Here is a 19,260-nt window from a genome sequence, read left to right as displayed (position 1 = left end):
TAGGTCCGGCTTGATCCGCTTGGTGTTCTAAACAATAGACAGATCAGCATGGTATTGATATCTTTACTTTAAACTTCAGAGACGAAGCAGGCCCTTCGGCCCACCGAGTCCATGCCGACCTGTGACCACCCCGTACTTTAGCACCATCCTACACACTAGGGGCAATTTACAGAAGCCAATTAACCTACAATGACTGTATGTCTTTGGAGTGTGGGAGGAAACAGGAGCACCTGGAGAAAACCCTCGCGGTCACAGGGAGAACATACAAACTCCGCACAGACTGTACCCATCGTCAGGATCGAACATGGTTCTCCGGCGCTGTAAGTCAGCAACTCTACCGTTGCGACACCCTCGTCCTGGCATTGCATCTTGGAATACCAGGTATTGAACACCAGTAAGAGGTCCCCACAGATTCTAGAGAAAGCCTTTTACAAACACAAGCACATTGTTTTCTCGGTTACCTTATTTTCATGCTCCAAAAACTTGCCTAAACATGCCAAGCCTCCAGTTTAGTGAAGCACCGACGAACGATGCTGTAACAATTTGAAAAGCCGAGACAACACTTCCGATTTATTATTCAGTTCACGATCAAAAAAATAGCACTAAGTTAACATTTTAATTTTTATTTGTATATGTCAAAATACATTTTTCAAAAAAATAGCCGGTAGCTTTTGCAATCAACTTCATGCGGGTGCATTGTCTGCGCAATACTACCATTAAAACTGACAGACTGGTCACATCATAGACTCCAATATAAATAACCTAAATATAAAACACTAACATTTTTCAGTAACGCCTATTGCAGCTGTGAACATGCGCCCACATTTTAGGACCACACTCCGCTATTTCACGGCTCATCATACACTCTGAGCTCTGTGACAGACCAGTGTAAACCCTCTACTCTCACGTTTTCTGTTTGTGTCGAATCACAGCAAACTGTCACACACCAATGACAAATAATCTCACCCAATACTGCTTGAACATGAAAAGCTAGTTTTCCCCTGGTATCTTTACAAAATCCAACTCCTGAGATCGGAAGCAAGAGTCTGATCCCACACCTATATTAAACTAATCAGAAGATGCTTCCCCGCATCAAAGATACTGGGTGCCAAATGACCAGTTCACCATATAGTATGATGAGCAATGCAACACAAGAACGATGGTGTTTTTATGAAGGGGTATAAATTCACATTTAATACAATATATTTAATGATAATACAAGTTACTGCAAGTTTTACAATGTACAATGACTCAGCAATTTTGAACTCCTCAGTGGTTTTGTTTGCCGTATAATGTGCCGTGTGAAGTTGCACTGATGTTTAAATATATATTACCAAAATAAACTAGGGGTGGATGCACAATATTGGTCTAATGGTAAGAGTTCACTGAAATCATCTTTAAAAGGCCACACAAATATAGGAAGTGCGTTTTGATTTCTGGACTTTGTCACAATGGTTTTTCAACTTTTTGTAACTCTTCCGGTCAGCCATCATGGATACAAAATTAAAAAAAAAGTTTCTGAACGCCATAATTTAGTTTCCCCAAACACTTGTTTTTAAAAAAAAAAGTGATATTCCTTTGGCAAGAGCTTAAATGGCCTGGTGTGACTCACAGAATGCAAATCAGAGTGAGAAACCTCTCATGAATTTTGATGCATTAATATTTTTGCATCTGTGAACATTGAAATCCCACATCAAATATACCACTCAAGACACCGCACTTTTCCAAGAAATCATTTCATGAATATGCACTTTAAGCCTTAAAACCTCATTTTCATTTTTTTAAAAAGATGCACTTTAGAGTAATCTGTTGTGTAATCATTACGCATACATGGTGCACTGAAACTTAAAACAGTATATATATATTTATAATACACACACACACACATACACGCGCACTCAGTACCTGCTAAAATGAAAGTGAAAGCTACAGATTACACAAGAATTTATGCTAGATTTAAAAATTGTGACAGATGAAGGCCAAGATAATCTTTTGTAAAATAGATCTACTTCAACTGGCTTGTTAAAGCATCTTAAAGAAATGCATATTGCACAAACAGTGAAAGCAAACGTTTCACCAACTCTATCTGATCAATACGGTGGGACAAATCAGTACTCTGCAGCTACCTCTTATGTAGGACTTGGGTGCATTATTTTCAATACAGATGGCTCTGTGAATACTGTCCCAACTTAAACTGGCACATGGGCGGTTAGCACATTTTAAAACACTCTTAAGCGTGCAAAAGGAGGAGGACAACAATTCTGTGACACAGTTAAACCGTGCTGTATTCTTAGCTGTCTCTGTTGCAACAACAAAGGCAGTTTGTTGACGTGTTTTATGTACAAGTAAGGCTTTCTGGTTTAGTATCAGGGCACTTTCCGCCCTCCTAATGCATTCCTCATTTTACTGTAAACAAAGTTTTCGGCATTTCACTTCTTCAGCAGTTTCAGTTTCTGTTAAAAATGGCCATACATTTATATGTATATATAAATATAGATATCCATATATAGACATTAAACAGGCCCGTAAAGAGGGTATTCTGAAGGATGAAAGTCTTGCAGGGCGTTCCATCTCCTTTTGATTCACTTGGCTAAATGACAACAATAGTTCGGAGCTATCGTACAATGGCAACGAGAATCCCGTTTACTTGGAAAGTTTGCTGATGACTCTGATCAAAGCTCCATTTTCGTCTTTTAGCCTCTGGTTGTCGGCTTTCAGGTCTGGTAGCATCTGTCGGATACAAAGAATAAATCAAGACAATTCATTCCAAACTTCAGCACGCATAGGATAATCACAAGTAAGCGGCCTGCAACATGGAAAATTAGCCAAGGGAACATGTACAGACTTTGAGAGTGAAGCATTACAACTTTATATCTGTGCTTGCCAAGATTACTGCACGCCTTGGGGGGGGGGGGTTCTTTTGGATGCCAATGAAAGCCACATTAAAGCATCTTATATCAACACAGTATTTTAAATCAAATCAGGATACTCAAGGTGTAGGATGGAACTGCAGCTGCTCGTTTATACCGAAGATACGCAGAAAGTGCTGGAGCATCTCAGCAGGTCAGGCAGCATCTCTGGAGAAAAGAAACAGGTAGCGTTTCGGGTCGGAAAGAAGGGTCCCTGACCCGCTGTGTTTCTCCAGCACATTGTGCCCATCTCAGGGGTCGGTACTCAAGGGGTCGGTATTAAAATTGTGGCTCTATCTATCCTCTAAGGTGGATTTAATAGATCGTTTGTCATTAGTCTAAGAGCAGGGATGTTTAGCCAGACATCGTTCAGCTGTTGTGGTCATTATGTTGCGGTGTTTATAGGAAGATTGCCAAGTGTAAACTGATGTCATACTTCACGTGGCAAAACAATGACCGCATTTCATAGGCTTTCAAGCGTTTTGAGAAGATTGAGTACAATTAATAATTGCAATAGCACATTCTCCCTCTTCTTAAACTTAAACTGAATTTTAGTTTATTAGTTTTTTAAGATATTGTGCTTATATTCTGATCTGCATTCTGATTCTGACAGATATCTGTGGCCGCTCTGGTCTGGACTGTACAGTAAACCCTTGCAATAACCCTTGCAATAACAGACCTCTATTTAGCGGATTCCGGTTATAGTGGACCGAGGCTCCCGTTGCACCACCCCCCACTTCCACCAGTTATGCAACGAGCTTCCGGGTGCGAGAGCGGAGAGTGTTCGCAACATGAAGATGGCGTGAGTACTGGGCCCGTCCCAGCGCACCGCCTGTGCGGCCGAGGACTCTGCGGCTCCCCAGCCCGTGAAGTCCTGCTGGTTTACTCCCCCACCCAAGCCATGGTCTGGGGTTAAACTTTACCCCCCTCACTTGGTTATAGCGGACAATAACATTCCCCCCCACCCACCTCCTGTGGTTCGTTGTAACAAGGGTTTACTGTATTGGGTTGCTTATGAACAAGGAAAGGGAAGTCCAAGAAATATTGGCCAGGTTGATGTCCACTCCTTATGAATCCAATGAGCACATCGGGTGTATGTTCACAAGCCGAAACAAGAGAAAGCTCACCAATGATCAAAAAGTAAATCCTTTATATTACAAAAAAAAATTAAATTCCTAAGCCTACCGTGAACAAAACTGTGAATGTTCCCCAAAGGAGGCACAAGCTCGCTCAGATAACTATCTTACAAACCTCAAGAATAGAGCCAGGATTTAGCCATAAAGCCATGCGCCTTTTCATGCTTTGTTTGATGATTTCACCAAGAATGCTTTTTTCACAATTTAGTGCCTTAATCAGACTTTTTTTGTCGTTTTGCTAAAAGGTTGTGCTATTTTCTCTAGTTGTATCATGATTACAATGACGTTTTCTATGTTAATACGTTAATATTAATGTTATTGTTAACGTGTTAACATAGTATAAATTACAAGAAATTTCCACCACCGGGGCGAAACCTGGGGTGCCACCGTCGGTCGTTCATACATTCGTGCCATCGCCCGCTGGTTCAGTCTTCTCCAAAATCTATTTATTGCTTCCAATTTTGCAAACTTCCCACAAGCTACCACTTCTCTTGAGAAACGTGGCAAAACATTGGTGAATAACTTGCAGGTTTTCAACAAAGTAACTGATAATATTCGTCAGGTTCCTGGCGATGTAGGTAAAGATATACAATGAAAATGTGAGTGATTTTAGCTAACAAAGATATTGAAGAAATACAAAGCATAGCTAAAGGTCTCAAAGGTAGTTGTAATGCACAAAATATTAACATGAATATAGAGCATGTAGCTTGTTTCGGGTATGCACCAGTGATCTCAACTGAGGTAGAATGAAGTTTTTCACAACTGAAGCACATTCTGTCTGACACGGCATAGTTTAACACCAGATCATTTGAAAAAAATGCTAGTAATTATGTGTAACCAGGCAACTTTGGTCATTTAATGCAGTATATCATTATATTATCATTTTCAACCATATTTTGGTGGTGGAAATACATGCCTCTTTTTTTGTCAATAAATGCCTTTTTGTGCCTTTTTTGTAATTTTATTATGCCTTTTAGCCTATTTCAGTTTTTTAGTGCCTAAACATCCTGGCTCTACTCATGAAGTACAGACCATGCCAATGAACACCTAAGCTGTAACAAGAATACAGACATTGTAACAATGTACTAGTTAAAACTCATACATTCAATGTACACTGCACTTAAAGATAACAGCAAAGCACTCAAGTTATTACACCTGTATATTTGTATTTTTAATTTACAATTCTTGTGACTTATGACAATGGATTCAACATAATACTGGGGATCCTGAACTAAAATTAATATATTAACATTTCAAGATTTCAGACTACTATTTTCACACTGGTTCTGAACACACATATACACACACACACACACACACGGACAGATACAGAAGGGTGGCGAGCAGCGGGGAACTCTCAAAACAAGTGACCGGCAGCTGCAATCTACTGCCTGATGAAGATAGATGCTGCTGTGGTGACTGAGTGCAGAGGGATAAAGACATTCATACTCAAGAGTCACTGGAGGAGAGAAAAGGCCAGAACACATCAGGGCTGACCTCAGGAAAGGTGGAGTCCATAATGGCCCATTGTTGGCTGGGGAATAGAAGGATACAAGGATGCGAAGTGTGGAACTGGTAGGACGACCAGGATATGGGAGGGTGTTGAGATTGCAGGAGTTACTAAATTAACGTTCATACTGCTGGGCTGTAAGCTGGCCAGCCAAAATATGAGGTGCGTTACTGTAGTTTTAATGTACTATTGTGTTTTAGCCTTGAGTGGTGACACAGAAAACCAGGCTTTGGTTGATTTTAAGAATTCACACCAATCCCCAGTGCAGTTAAAAAGCCATGCAATTTGTGTTGGCTAAGCTGACCAACTTGCCTTCTGTTGGTCAACACAATGAGATGGTGAATCTTGGCAAGCTCACAGGCTCTCCTTAAACCCACATCACCTACGCTGGAGAGTTTTCTCACAACACTGGAGCACCAAAACGCAGAGAGATTAGCGGCAGCACAAATATGTACAAGTCACATAGAACTGCCCAACTCTCAAAAAAGAAAAGCAAAACATTTGCATTCCACAATTTTGGACAAAGCACTGTAGCAAAACAAAAAACAGCCCTCGCCCAAAAAGCTGAGCGAAAGTGGGAGTAGAAAGCTAACCAAAGTTCAACACCTGCCTGGCTGCGAAGGGCAGTAGCAATGAAGAAAATAAAAGCAGTTACAGGTCCAGAGCCTGCAACTGCCTATAGGACTCAGTAAGCTTGATGACCACTCGGGTCAGAGCCCTATTCTCAGTCAGTAGCCGCTCATTTAACTGCCTCAGAGTCTGAATCTGACTGAGTTGATGCGGGTTCTGCAAGGATCAAAACACAACAAGAAACAGAATTGGAAAGCAGAATGAAAAGCATGTGCATAAGAAAAAAAGTTAATAAAATGATAACTGAGTGCCCATTTTCCACTTGGCACAATGGCACAGACCTTGGGAATCTTCTCACAAGGGAGTACTTGGCTAGGTAACACAGGCCGATACAATAAAGACCTGATTTTCTGGTACGTGTTAATTAATTATTAATTTTAATACAAACATAGATTCTATCCCGCACGAGCCTATGAATATCAGATCGTGTCTCAACAGGAAGAGAATTTTTGATTTCCCAAAGGACACAATGACTATATAATGTCTGACTTCAGTCGAATTAGAAATATGTCAATTCCACTAAATTTAAATGATGCAGTTGTGAAAATGGACAAAACTCCATATGCCAAGAAGTGGCTGAAAGCAATTAGGAGTCAAAGTGGATGGGTGGGGGAAGGACGAGCAAAATGTTAAAAATAAGCCCTTTTAAAACAGCTGTTATATGCACAGCCATGTGTATAATTTGAAATATCAGCTACTGCTCCCTGCTTGAAAATGAGCAGCCTTGGTTTCAACGGTCTCCAGTGTTTTGCTCTTCCTCTAAGATTCTTGAGATGTGAGGTACAATTAATGCCCATCATTCCACCATTAACCATTCCTTCAGCTTTTGCTGAAGAATTTGCACCTTAAGCCTGTCTGCCTCCAGCTTTCTTCCACCTTCAGAACGTTTCTGGAAATTAATTTCAATACAATCGTTTAGTTTAATTTAGAGATACAGCGTGGAAACAGGACGTTCCGCACATCGAGTCCACACTGACCAGTGATCACCCATACACTAGTTCTATCCTACACACTAGGGACAATTTACCTTCAAACCCACATGTCATTGTGATGTGGGTAGAAGCCGGAGCACACAGAGAAAACCCACGCGGTCACTGGGAGAACGTACAAACTCCGTACAGAGAGGTCAGGATGGAACCCGGGTCTCTTGGCACTGTAAGACAGCAACACTACTGCTGCACCACTGTGCTATGCTAGTTGTCTTAACTGTCATCTTATACATGGCGAACTCCCATCATTCAATTAGAAAATGAATACTGTTAATCCAACCACACTAATCCACTGGTTACTTGTACTGAATTGACCGATATACACTTCCTATAGTGAAAGTGGAACCCAAACAACTGGGGAATGGCTTCCTATGTGTTACTTTAATGCCTGTGAGAATAATGATAAAGAGTTTGTCCTCTCAATAGTCAATTCAGCAACTGAAGTTGACATACAATTGATCAGTGGACTCCTGAAACTAACCAATTCCTGCTGCTAGGTAGAACCAAACTACTTACGTTGACATGTGTGAACTACGAGGCACTTCAGGAAGACTTAAAGCCATTCCACAGCTGGGATTATAATAAACATGTTTTTAACATTATTGCCCGAACATCAAGTATGGCTACTTGCACAAAATGACTGAAATACACGTCAGTAAATACCCAGTAATAAAATACAATAGATTATTATATTGTAGATGCATAACCTTCACCAGAACAGTAGGAGCGTGCAAATTAAAATTAAAATTATTGGAAAGATTAATTCAACGAAAAGTTGCAATATCCCAAGGGCACGGTGATAAGTCTCTCAGGGTTTGACACAGATGGCAACAGAAGAAGTAGATGTGTAAGAAGGAACTGTGGATGGTGGATTAAACCGAAGATAGACACAAAAAGCTGGAGTAACTCAGCGGGGCAGGCAGCATCATTGGTTCTCACCTTCCAAAATTCTACCAAGTCTAGAATGGCTCCTACAAATCGAAGGATGTAAAATGTGATTCTGACATACAAGAAAAGTGGGAGAGAAGAAATGTAAAACTACAGAATAGTTTGAGTAATTGCTGGAATCTACAGTTTAAAAAAAAAAATTGGTAATTAGGCATCTAAGAATATCAATACAGATTCAACATTCAAGGAAAATCACATTTGATGAATCTCGGGTAGAATGTTAGCAGAGTGAGGTTGTAAATAGCAGAATAATCAATCTGGTTTGTTTATGGGATATGTATTAAGAATTGGTTAGGGGGCATTAAACACAGTTGGAATAAGAGGATTATTTGCAATTCTGTGGCCACGACACGCGAGGTGCTACTTCACTTGTTACATATTTGGGACCCTGTTCAGAATTTATACCAGTGAATTGGATAATGGGATCAAGTGTGGTGTATCCAAATTTGTTGACGATACAAAGCTAGATGGCTGTGTGAGTTAAGATGCAGAGCCATCTAAAGCTAAATTAATGAGTAAGAATGTGGTAGAAACTGGAACATATAAAATCATCCACTTTAGAGAATAAAATAGAAAGAGAGGTGTACTTTTTAAATGGGTGGGCAATCTGGCCAAAAGGTAATGTGGAAAAGCTCTTAAAAACAGCAACAGCGCAGCAGTAGAGTTGCTGCCTTACAGCACCAGAGACCCTGGTTCAATCCTGACTACATACTGTCTGGACGGAGTTTGTTTGATCTCGCTGTGACCATGGGTTTTCTCCAGGTCCTTCCTAAAGTGTTCGCATTTGTAGTAGGTCACTTGGCCCAACAAGCCGGGGCAAAAGGATCTTAAAGGCTACAGAAAAAATAGGCTGAGGACAGTCATGAAAATGGTGACCTTAGTATATGCTTTCTTGCACAGGTCAGGGCACTGATTATAAAAGTCGGCAAGTTATGTTGCAGCTGCATAAAACTTTGGTACAACCACATTTGAAGGTTTGTGTACAGTTCTGGTTGCCCCTTTACATGAAAGAGGTGGAGGCCTTCGGGAGCAGAAGAGGTTTATCTTCTGAATGCTGAAGAGGAATGCTGCCTGGATTAGAGGGTACTGGCCATAAGGAAAGGATGGACACACTTGGATTGTATTCTCTGGAATGCCAGAGGCCGAGAGGAGACCTGATAAAAGTTTACTAAATTATGAGAGGCACAGATACGATAGAAAGTCAGAAGCTTTTTCCGCCATGGTGTAAATACAAAGATCAAACATCATAGCTTTGAAGGCGGAGAGAGAAATTTAAAATGTGCAGAACTAGTTATTTTCCCCTCACATGGTGGGTGCCTGGAACGTGCTGCCGGGGTGGTGGTGGAGGCAGATACAATAGTGGCGTTTAAGAGATTTTTATACAAGCAAATGGAAATGCAGGGAATGCAGGGATATGGATCGTGTGCAAGCAGGGATGACTACTTAAAATTAGCATCAAGTACAGCACAGACAAAGTGGGCCGAAGGGTCTTTTCCTGCACTGTTTTTTAGTCCAGGAGTTTGGCAAGAACAATCATGGCGCATTGTGCAATTCTCGCTTTGTATCCAAATAAGAATATCGTCGTTGAGTCATACAATGTGAACAAAAGGCCCTTTGTCTCAACTTGCCCAGACGAACCGACATGCCCCATCTACACACCTGCCTGCATTTGGCCCACTAAACTTATCCTATCCATGAACCCACCTAAATGTTTCTTAAATATTAGGATTGTACGTTGAATGATTGATTCCAAAGGTGAAGAGAAATGCAATCAAGAGATTACAAGCAAGATTACCCCTTGCTGACAGAACGAGGAATGGTCTAATTCAAGATTCGAAGCGGGGTCAACTTGACAAAAGGCTGAGAATCTGTTTTGCTCTTACTGGGATGTCTAAAACAATCAGTAATTGCCTCAGTGCTAGAAGTCAGCCATTGAATAATAATAATGCCTTAGGATTTGATTAAAATTAGTTCACAGGCAAAGAGGCTCTGAAACCAAAATGTAATGAAGTGAGCAATCCAGTAAAAGCTGCTTATATCTCTAAACTTGCCCTCAAGACTGAACGCATGCCATTGAGGCATCCACAGGCAAGCAAATGCCACCTATCTTCCCAAAACACAGAATTCTGAAAATGAAGACAGGGACTGAATCAACTAGTAACCTGCAAATTAGAGAATGCCTGCAGACATGCAGCTCAAGATAGAGTCGGTATAGTTGTCCATGAATAGGACCTGTGAAAGTTGGCCTCAGTTTCAATTAGAAACCTCAGTATGATGATACAAAGTAGATGCCTTCATTCCAAATCTGGCAGCATACCCAAATCCAAGACAAATTGTTGAAATAAGAATTATGGTTTTGCAGAACTGCAAGGGTGAAGAAGAAATTTAAAAATGAAAAAAATATTAAAGCTTGAAACATTTTTAATTTTTTTTTTAATATAGGGTCCAATACTATCAATGCAGATGTTGGAATTCAATAACAATTGCACCAAGAATTGGACTGCCTTTATCTTGCACTATACATTATTCCCTTCACCCTTTATCTGTACACTGTGGACAGATCGATTGTAATCATGTATATTCTTTCCTCTGACTGGATAGCACCCAACAAAAAGCATTCCACTGTACCTCGGTACACGTGACAATAAACTATACTAAATAACTAACAAACATAACATGGTACAATCAATGCACGGTGATGGAGCCATCTGAACATTATATGCAAGACAATTGTAGACCCTATTTAATACTCTACACTACATTATGTACATTGCACTCCTTAATGTTTGGGACAAAGACCCATCATTTATTTATTTGCCCTGTACTCCACAATTTGAGATTTGTACCAAAGCATACCATCTCATCTGTGAAACACAATGGTGGGGGTGTTATGGCCTGGGCATGTATAGCTGCTGAAGGTACTGGCTCACTTATTTTCATTAATGATACAACTGCTGATGGTAGTAGCATAATGAATTCTGAAGTGTATAGACACATCCTATATGCTTAAGTTCAAACAAATGCCTCAAAACTCATTGGCCGGCAGTTCAGTCTATAGCAAGACAATGATCCCAAACATACTGCTAAAGCAACAAAATAATTTTTCAAAGCTAAAAAATGGTCAATTCGTTAATGGCCAAGTCAATCACCCGATCTGAGCCCAATTGAGCATGACTTTTATACGCTGAAGTGAAAACTGAAGGGGACTAGCCCTCAAAACAAGCATAAGCTAAAGATGGCTGCAATACAGGCCTGGCAGAGCATCACCAGAGAAGACACCAAGCAACTGGCGATGTCCATGAATCGCACACTTCAAGCAGTCATTGCATGCAAAGGATACAAAATACTAAACATGACTACTTGCATTTACATGTCATTGCTGTCCCAAACGTTATGGTGCCCTGAAATTGGGGGGACTATGTATAAACACTGCTGTAATTTCTACAAGGTGAAACCAAAATGTATAAAAATTGCCTTTATTAAAATCAGACAATGTGCACTTTAACCACATGTGATTTTTTTTTCTATTAAAAATCTAAAATTCTGGAGTACAGAGGCAAATAAATAAATGATGGGTCTTTGTCCCAAACATTATGAAGGGCATGGTACAAATGAATACCCCCACCTGTTTATCCACTGAAAGGAAAACATTCAATTGGATTGCATGTGCGCTCATATGATTGCAAGGGATGTTTGTGCCAAATGTGCAACTGAACCAAGGGGAAAAGACAGGGCATTAAGATTTTGTCAAAACAGTGATACAGCTCCCTTCTATACATCAGCTATGTTACATTTGTGTGGCAGATATTTGTGGCTAAACTAGTAATGATATATTTTTAAACTTAAATGATTTATCCACACAGTCTTTCAAACATTTGAGATGGTTTACATGTAACTATATTAGATCTAAGCAACGTTTAAGCTTATTAGAAACAATTACCAATGTTAATCCATTATGAATCATTCCCAAAATATTCACAAACCTTAATATTTCAATTTTAATTGTGTGTTCATTCAATTTACTGTGAACAGCACCATTGTATATCATCAAAAGATAAAAATGCCAGTTTGCTTGTACTGCTCTTAAATGAACACCAGTATTTTAAGACACATTTGGTGTTGAACTTCATGTTAATATAACAGTGGAGTCATCTTTACCTTCAGTTCTTCTTCCATTTCAGCTATCTTCCTCTCCAGAGATCTTCTTTCCTGTCAGATAATGGCAAACTGTCACTCTATCTGAGAAACCAGAGCATATCCTTTTATTTCTTCAGCCACCATTAGAAAAGCAAAATCTTTATACTCTTTATTTCACTAGAATGATTCATTCTAGTCGCTTCCTTGGCAGTTTGTGTGATGATCCTGTGATGCTGCTGGGAATCTGGATTTGTTGAACCACTTCCAATGGGCAATTCCGGAATGCCCTTTCTCTCTTGTACTTCAAAATGCCCCTTAATATTTCTGACCAAGCTTTTCACATCTGCCAACTGAACCGAGTCAATTCTTTCCTGACAATGCTGTCAAATGGCTTCTGTCAATCTCTGCTTTAAAAATACCCATTGAACTGGCCTCCACCACCATCTGTGGCAATGAATTCCAACAGATTCACCAGCCTTTGACTAGAAAAATTCCACCTCATCTCTTTTTTAATACATGTCCTTTGGCAAAGGATGGCAAAACATTGCTGCACAATTCAATAAACACCTTCACAACTGATTTCAATGGTTCTATTATTAACGATACTGGGTTAGGTCTGCATTATGAAGTGTATTACAGTCTAAAAGAGCACCAAATTTCAAACTTACCCTTTTCTCCATCTCCAGCAGTGACCTATCAGCTTTTCTTTCTTGCCTCTGAAACACAAATGTAAGGTAGATTGTCTAAGAAAATTGTCCTCATTCCAAAGTCAGGTTACAGCAGCATGCCTGAGATTCGGTGAGGACATCTATTAGCGTGGTTAGTCAGTCATCCGAGTCTCTGATGCTCATAATCTCATTCTTTAGCCTTTCGACTTGAGATACAGCGTGGAAAAAGGCCCTTCGGCCACTGAGTTCGCACCGACCAGTAATCACACTGTACACTAGCACTACCTTACACACACCATGGACAATTTACCATTTTACCAAAGTCAATTAACCTACAAACCTGTACGTCTTTGGAATGTGGCAAACTGGAGCACCCGGAGAAAACCAACAAGGTTCAAAAATTATACTGCAAAAATTCTGCAAATAATTTCACTTTGGCTGATTGGCAGGGAGGGTAACATGACTTGGTTCTGTGAAGACAAGTAAATTCCTTCAACTACAGAAATGAAATAAACTTTACTGTAGGCAGAGATATTTTCCAATACATGCACTTTGCAACAATTTTGGCTGTAGATTTGATTCATCAATCAGAGCCTGCAAGTTATTAACTCTCAGTCAGCAAGGTCAGTACGGTTGTATTGCAGAAGCAAGACAATATTAAAGGCATGAATTTGAAACTAAAGATTCCTGATGGTGGTCTTAAAGAGCTTAGTAAAATAATATTTCTATTTGCAGGCAAGGGCAGAATTGCAAGATTGTCACTAATAATTACAAAAGAGAAACTCCCCCAGAGAAACTTCCCACTTCATCGCACATTGGACTTGTTCACTGGAAATATAACAATATATAATGCTGTAACTATATTTTGCACTCAAAGTATTTTTCTCTTTGCACGACCTGTTGTACTTGCACAAGGACTGATTAATAATAATAATAATAAACTTTATTATGGACTCAAGGTCCAGACAAGGGGCAACATTACATAAAAAAATCACTTATAAAAACATCATAATTTATATTTTATTTAAAACAACACAATACATAAGTTAAAAATCCACATTAAAAGAATGATCAATGTCCTACAACGAGACAACGATACCAGTGTCTCCACAGCTGGGATTCGTAGCGTGTAGAGCTAACCCTTATGTTCGACAAGGCCACAATAAGCACATTTTTAGAGTCATTTATCCTGCAAATGAATCTATACATGTGATGTCTTAGGATAGCTTCTAAAGTACTGACTCTTGCAGCCACAAACATATTACTGGCACTACACCATCTAGGTTGCCTTAGCAGTGTTCTCATGGCATCATTATATGCCACCTTTAGTCTCTGCATACTTGTCTTTCCATAGTTCAACCACAGGTGCGCAGTGTGCAGTATGCTCTAAATAGCGACATCTTCACCACATCTGCACACGCACCAAATTTACGCACGAGAATATTCGCCTGTACATACAGCATGCGCCGTTGCCTATAAATGTCCTCATCATCTGTCATTTGTCTGTAATAATATGCCCTAGATATTTTACCTTATTACAGACACTAAGATTATTGTCAGACAATTTAAAATCAGGAAATTTTAGACATTTATCCTCTTTGGTTTTACAGATCATAACAGCACTCTTACTAGCATTATATTTAGTGTCATGCTCCACACCATACACAGAACATATAGTAAGGAGCTGCTGGAGACCAGCGCTAGATGGACTAAAGACCACAAGATCATCTGCATACATAGTATGGTTCACAAAAATATTACCAATCACGCACCCAGTGTTACAGGCTTTCAATTGTTTAGACAATTGTACTTGTGTATGGTAGGATTTGACTGAGTAGCACAAAACAGAAGCAAGATAAGCACTGTAAGAACACCTTCCTCCTGGAATCATTATTGTAAATCTGTCACATTTAAAGGCCATTTGGACAGGTACATGGATTAGAAAGATTTAGAGTGAGATGGGCTAAATGCAGGCAGGTGGGACAAGAGTAGATGGGGCATCTTGGTCAGGGAAAGTTGGACTGAAGGAACTCTTTCCATGCTGAATAACTATTAGCATAAGCAAAACAGACAGTATAAACATATTTCAGGATAGGCTAAATAAATGTTTTTAAAAAAGGAGTTAGAGATGAAAGGTGTATATCAATCCCAGCATTTAACTTTGGGCCAAATCGCTTATCCATCTCCATTTTCATAGCTTCAGCTAAATGGAGAGTTAAATATACTTGATCCTATGGGTCCTGTTGTTAAAGAGGATCACGAAATGGAGTAAAAAATTAAGGCAGTTCTGCTGAGACTACAAAGGTCTGAAGAGACCACACCTGGAGCACTGTAGGCAATGTTAGTCTCTGAACGAGCAGATATATTAGCCCGTGAGACGAAGTTACAGATCTATAATGATTCCAAGGAGAAAGGAGATCTTGCAGGAGAGGAACTTGAGTAAGATTGTCCAATGTACCCTTGACCTTAGAAAAAGGAGGATGAGAAAGTGGGATATCATAGAAATTGTGTGAACAGGTAATCGATGGTCAGCATGGACCTGGTGGCACAAAGGGCCTGCTTTCATGTGATATCTCGAGAAGCAAAATGAAGCATGATCACATTGAAGCAAGGAAGATTCTTTGAGGATTGAGAGAACAAATGCCAAAAGGTTATTTACCAAGGCTGCCGATTCATAAATAACGGAAAATCAATTCAGATTAGGGGCCGGCTCTTTAGAAGATGAAAAAAAGCTTTTTTCCCCGTCGTAAACATTTGAAATTTTCCCTGGATTTCTCGTACGTTGGAGGGTGAGAGCCATGGATTTATGGACACATAAAGGGTAAGGTGATTGACCAATGTAATGGATGACAGCCATGTTAACAGAAGCAAACTTCCTGCTTTATTTATTACAGAATAGCTAAAAAAAGCTGCAGATGCTATTAGTCTGAAATGTAAATAGAAAACTATAAGAAAACTCTGCAGGTGAAGCTGTAACTGCAGTTGAAGAAAGATTAACATTTCAGATTGATGATCTTTCATTAGAAGCTAAATAACCGGCAAAACATTCCCAATATTTTCTGTTTTAATTTCCCATTACAACCTGATGCTCCAATCAGAATCTCTCTTCACAAAAGCTTCCTGGTGAACATATGGATGTATTCAAAGGAAAACTTGTTCGTGCGCTGATGTTTGATAACAAGAGCCTTTCAATTCAATGATACTTTATTGTCACAATGTACCTAGATACAGTGAAATGCTTTGTTTTACATATAACTGGGTAAAATCACACAGCAGACCCTACCTGGTCAATACACAAGTGTTGCCATGTTTTGGTGCTGACAAAGTTTCAGAAGTTCACCGAACACTTCTATCCACTGCCGGCCAGAGTACATGACATCAAGCCTAGTTCCGCCTTCCTTCTCAGCACCCTCCCCCAAGCCGGGTCTCCCATCATTCCCTATGGGCCTCCCATCCCCTCGCCGGGTTCCCCATTCAGGAGCATGTATTATTGGAATGGATCCCAATTCTATTTCCTGTCAAGTTTGGCCCATATCAGATTTGAGACACCCAATTGAAAGAATATTTAGGATGGAAAATAAATGAATTTCCCATGTCCCAGGAATGAATAAGTTAAAGAATAACAACATTTAAAAGACATTTAGACAATTAGGAAAGGTTTAGAGGGATATTGGCCAGGTGTTGGTGAATAGGACTAGTACCTTCGTCGGAATGGACGGATTGTGCCAAAGAGCCTGTTTCCATATTGTGTGAAGAATAACTAATTAATTGTGTGATGCAATAACTAGTCAAGACTTGCCAGTAGTCTTTTCAGTATTATCTCTGCAACTAATTAGTTTTGGATAAAAATAGCATATAGAAAATTGATAAAATACCATGGCGTAACTCTTTAATACATGGACACAATAGAAACTCCGTAGTTGAAACACAGCAGGCATATGATAATAAACAAAGCAATTTGCATTCCAGTTTATGCAACATCCCTTCTTACAAGTGTAGGGTGGCATGGTAGCACAGCGGTAGAGTTGCTGCCTTACTACGCCAGAGACCCAGGTTCGATCCCGACAATGAGTGCAATCTGCATGGAGTTTGTACGTTCTCCACGTGACCGTGTGGGCTTTCCCCGGTTTCCTCCCCCATTCCAAAGACATATAGTTTGTTGGCTAATTGGCTTTGGTAAAATTGTGAATTGTCCCCAGTACATAGGATAGTGTTAGTGTACAGGGATTGCTGGTCAATGAGGACTTGGTGGGCTAAAGGGCCTGTTTCCATGCTGTATTTCTAAATTAAACTAATACAGTTTTAAGATGCATTAAGGTTTAACAATTTAGTTGGACCACAAAGGTTTACTGTTGTCAGAGTGTAGCTTCCTTGAAATTTACGACATCCATCAAAAAGTGATCCCGTTGAACATACCTGCGTTGTTTTGTCCAATTGTACCTTCAGCTCCGTCAGTTCGAGGTTCGTATCGTGTAGATTTGCCTTAAGCTTCTCATTTTCTGTTAGGAATTGTTCATAAAGCTGTGAAAATACCACACAATTTAACAAAATAAGTCCCAATGTTCCACATACAAGATAAATATCCATTCCCGTCCATGTTAGCTTGAGTTTAGTTGAGGATACAGCAAGGAAGCAGGCCCTTCGGCTCATCGAGGACATGCCAACCATTGATCACCCATTCACACTAGTTCTATGTCATCTCATTCTCACATCCATTCTCTTCACACCAGGGGCAATTTTACAGAGGCCTTGCCACACACAGGTTTGACATTTTCTAAGGAGCTGATGTTTGGTTTACATCGTACAATGAGACGACTAACCTACAGCCTCAAACTGAGAAGTTGGTTTGCACACTGTTAAACCTCAGGTTCACAGTTACTTTTGTCTACTCTCATTATTACAAGCCTCTTTATAACGGAATTTGGCCGTAGTGGAGCCTCTCCACAGTAATCTTTACGAACACAGGTCGCTAGTTACACTGCGAGAGGCCACTGACATTGACAAACAATGTCCTTCCATTAAAAATTGTCACAAACGGCCTTTAGCATTTTTAGCTTGCAGTAACAAAAACATTTTAGCTGTTAAAAAGAACCTTGCATTTGAAAACAAGTCGTTGCTTCACAGAGTGACCACGGTGCTTGGAATGTATCTGTTACTTGGTTATTGACAATTGGCAATAACAGACACCATTCCATCTTCCCTGCCCCCCCCCCCCAACATGGTCTGAAATAATGAGATAATGAGGGTTATCTTTTATGGAGAATATTATTTCAGTGGTCACCTTTTTATAATCCAATGCATCTTCCTTTTCTACTCTGCTCTGGGGCGCAAGTCTACTTTCTTTATATGAACCATTTCGACTTGTCGATAGGTCAGAACCCTCGTTATTTGCAGTGCTAGAAAATCCGGAGACATACCTGCAATATAAATATAATCATCTTATAATGTTGTATTTACAGGATTTGGTAACACAGTACACTCTGACAGCAAAAACACAAATCCTAATGAAACAGAATATTATTGTTCCTATTACTTCTGCTTATCTTAATAAACATGATTTGCATACATTTGTAATTTTATTCCCCAATGTTATTCAGAATCTCAATTACTTATGTTTCCCCCTCCTTGTCACCCAACAGATTTGCAGCAGGTACATCATTAAAACAGTTTATTTTTTAAGTTATTAAAAAATAAATCTTACCTTGAAAGTCTGTCATTCTGGAGGGGAAAAACAAGTCAGAGGTTAGAATTCAAATTTTAAAGCTGTTTAATCTTTCATTATTAAAAAAATGTTCAATATAGAACCATCAAGTTAAGTAATTATTATTTTAAAAAGATAGTTATTTGTTCAGGCAACTCACCAAAGCGACAGCATTTCATTTAACAAAACTTGAACATCTGGAACATTTCCCAATTATTATATAAAAAACAAAATTTAATAAGGTGTAACACTTGGCCCGATACCTCCTCCTTCGGCTTTATCCAGGGACCCCGATAGTCCTTAGGGGTGAGATGTTCACGTGCACTTCCTATAACTTCATCTACTGCATCCGGTGATTCCAATGTGGCCTCATGTACATCGGCGAGAGCAAGCACAGACTCAACGACTGTTTCGCTAACGACTTGTGCTCAGTCCCATACTCTCTGTCCCGGGCCTCCACCACCGCCAGAGAGAGGCCATGCGCAAATTGGAGGAACAGCAGACCATTTATCACTTGGGCAGCTTACAACACAGTGGTAGGAACAGTAATTCTCCAATGTTAGGTAATTTCTACAAACACCTCCCTCTTCCCCCACTAAAAGTCTGCTAACCGGTTCAACGGTTCTCAACGA

General features: G+C 39.8%; 1 protein-coding gene across 6 annotated transcripts in view; it reads right to left on the bottom strand.

The window, feature by feature from the left end:
- Nucleotides 1–607: 607 nt before the first annotated feature.
- The window catches only part of ppp1r12a (protein phosphatase 1, regulatory subunit 12A), a 125,490-nt gene continuing 106,837 nt past the window's right edge, over nt 608–19,260 (bottom strand). For 4 of the 6 annotated variants that reach the window (XM_055650543.1, XM_055650544.1, XM_055650546.1 and 1 more), the window contains 7 exons: nt 18,629–18,645; nt 18,209–18,344; nt 17,344–17,448; nt 12,928–12,975; nt 12,281–12,331; nt 6,166–6,341; nt 608–2,730 (listed from right to left, as the gene is read on the bottom strand). In XM_055650543.1, coding sequence (XP_055506518.1) covers nt 6,207–6,341; nt 12,281–12,331; nt 12,928–12,975; nt 17,344–17,448; nt 18,209–18,344; nt 18,629–18,645 — 492 coding nt within the window. In that variant the 3' untranslated portion in view covers nt 608–2,730; nt 6,166–6,206. The remainder of the gene's footprint in view (nt 2,731–6,165; nt 6,342–12,280; nt 12,332–12,927; nt 12,976–17,343; nt 17,449–18,208; nt 18,345–18,628; nt 18,646–19,260) is intronic. The other 2 variants (XM_055650545.1, XM_055650548.1) reach the window with 1 other exon arrangement.

The sequence above is a fragment of the Leucoraja erinacea genome, chromosome 19 (assembly GCF_028641065.1).
Source record: "Leucoraja erinacea ecotype New England chromosome 19, Leri_hhj_1, whole genome shotgun sequence".
NCBI classification, from domain to species: domain Eukaryota; kingdom Metazoa; phylum Chordata; class Chondrichthyes; order Rajiformes; family Rajidae; genus Leucoraja; species Leucoraja erinaceus.
The sequence above is the reverse complement of the archived record's forward strand: the minus strand, read 5'-3'. Positions and strand labels throughout refer to the sequence as shown.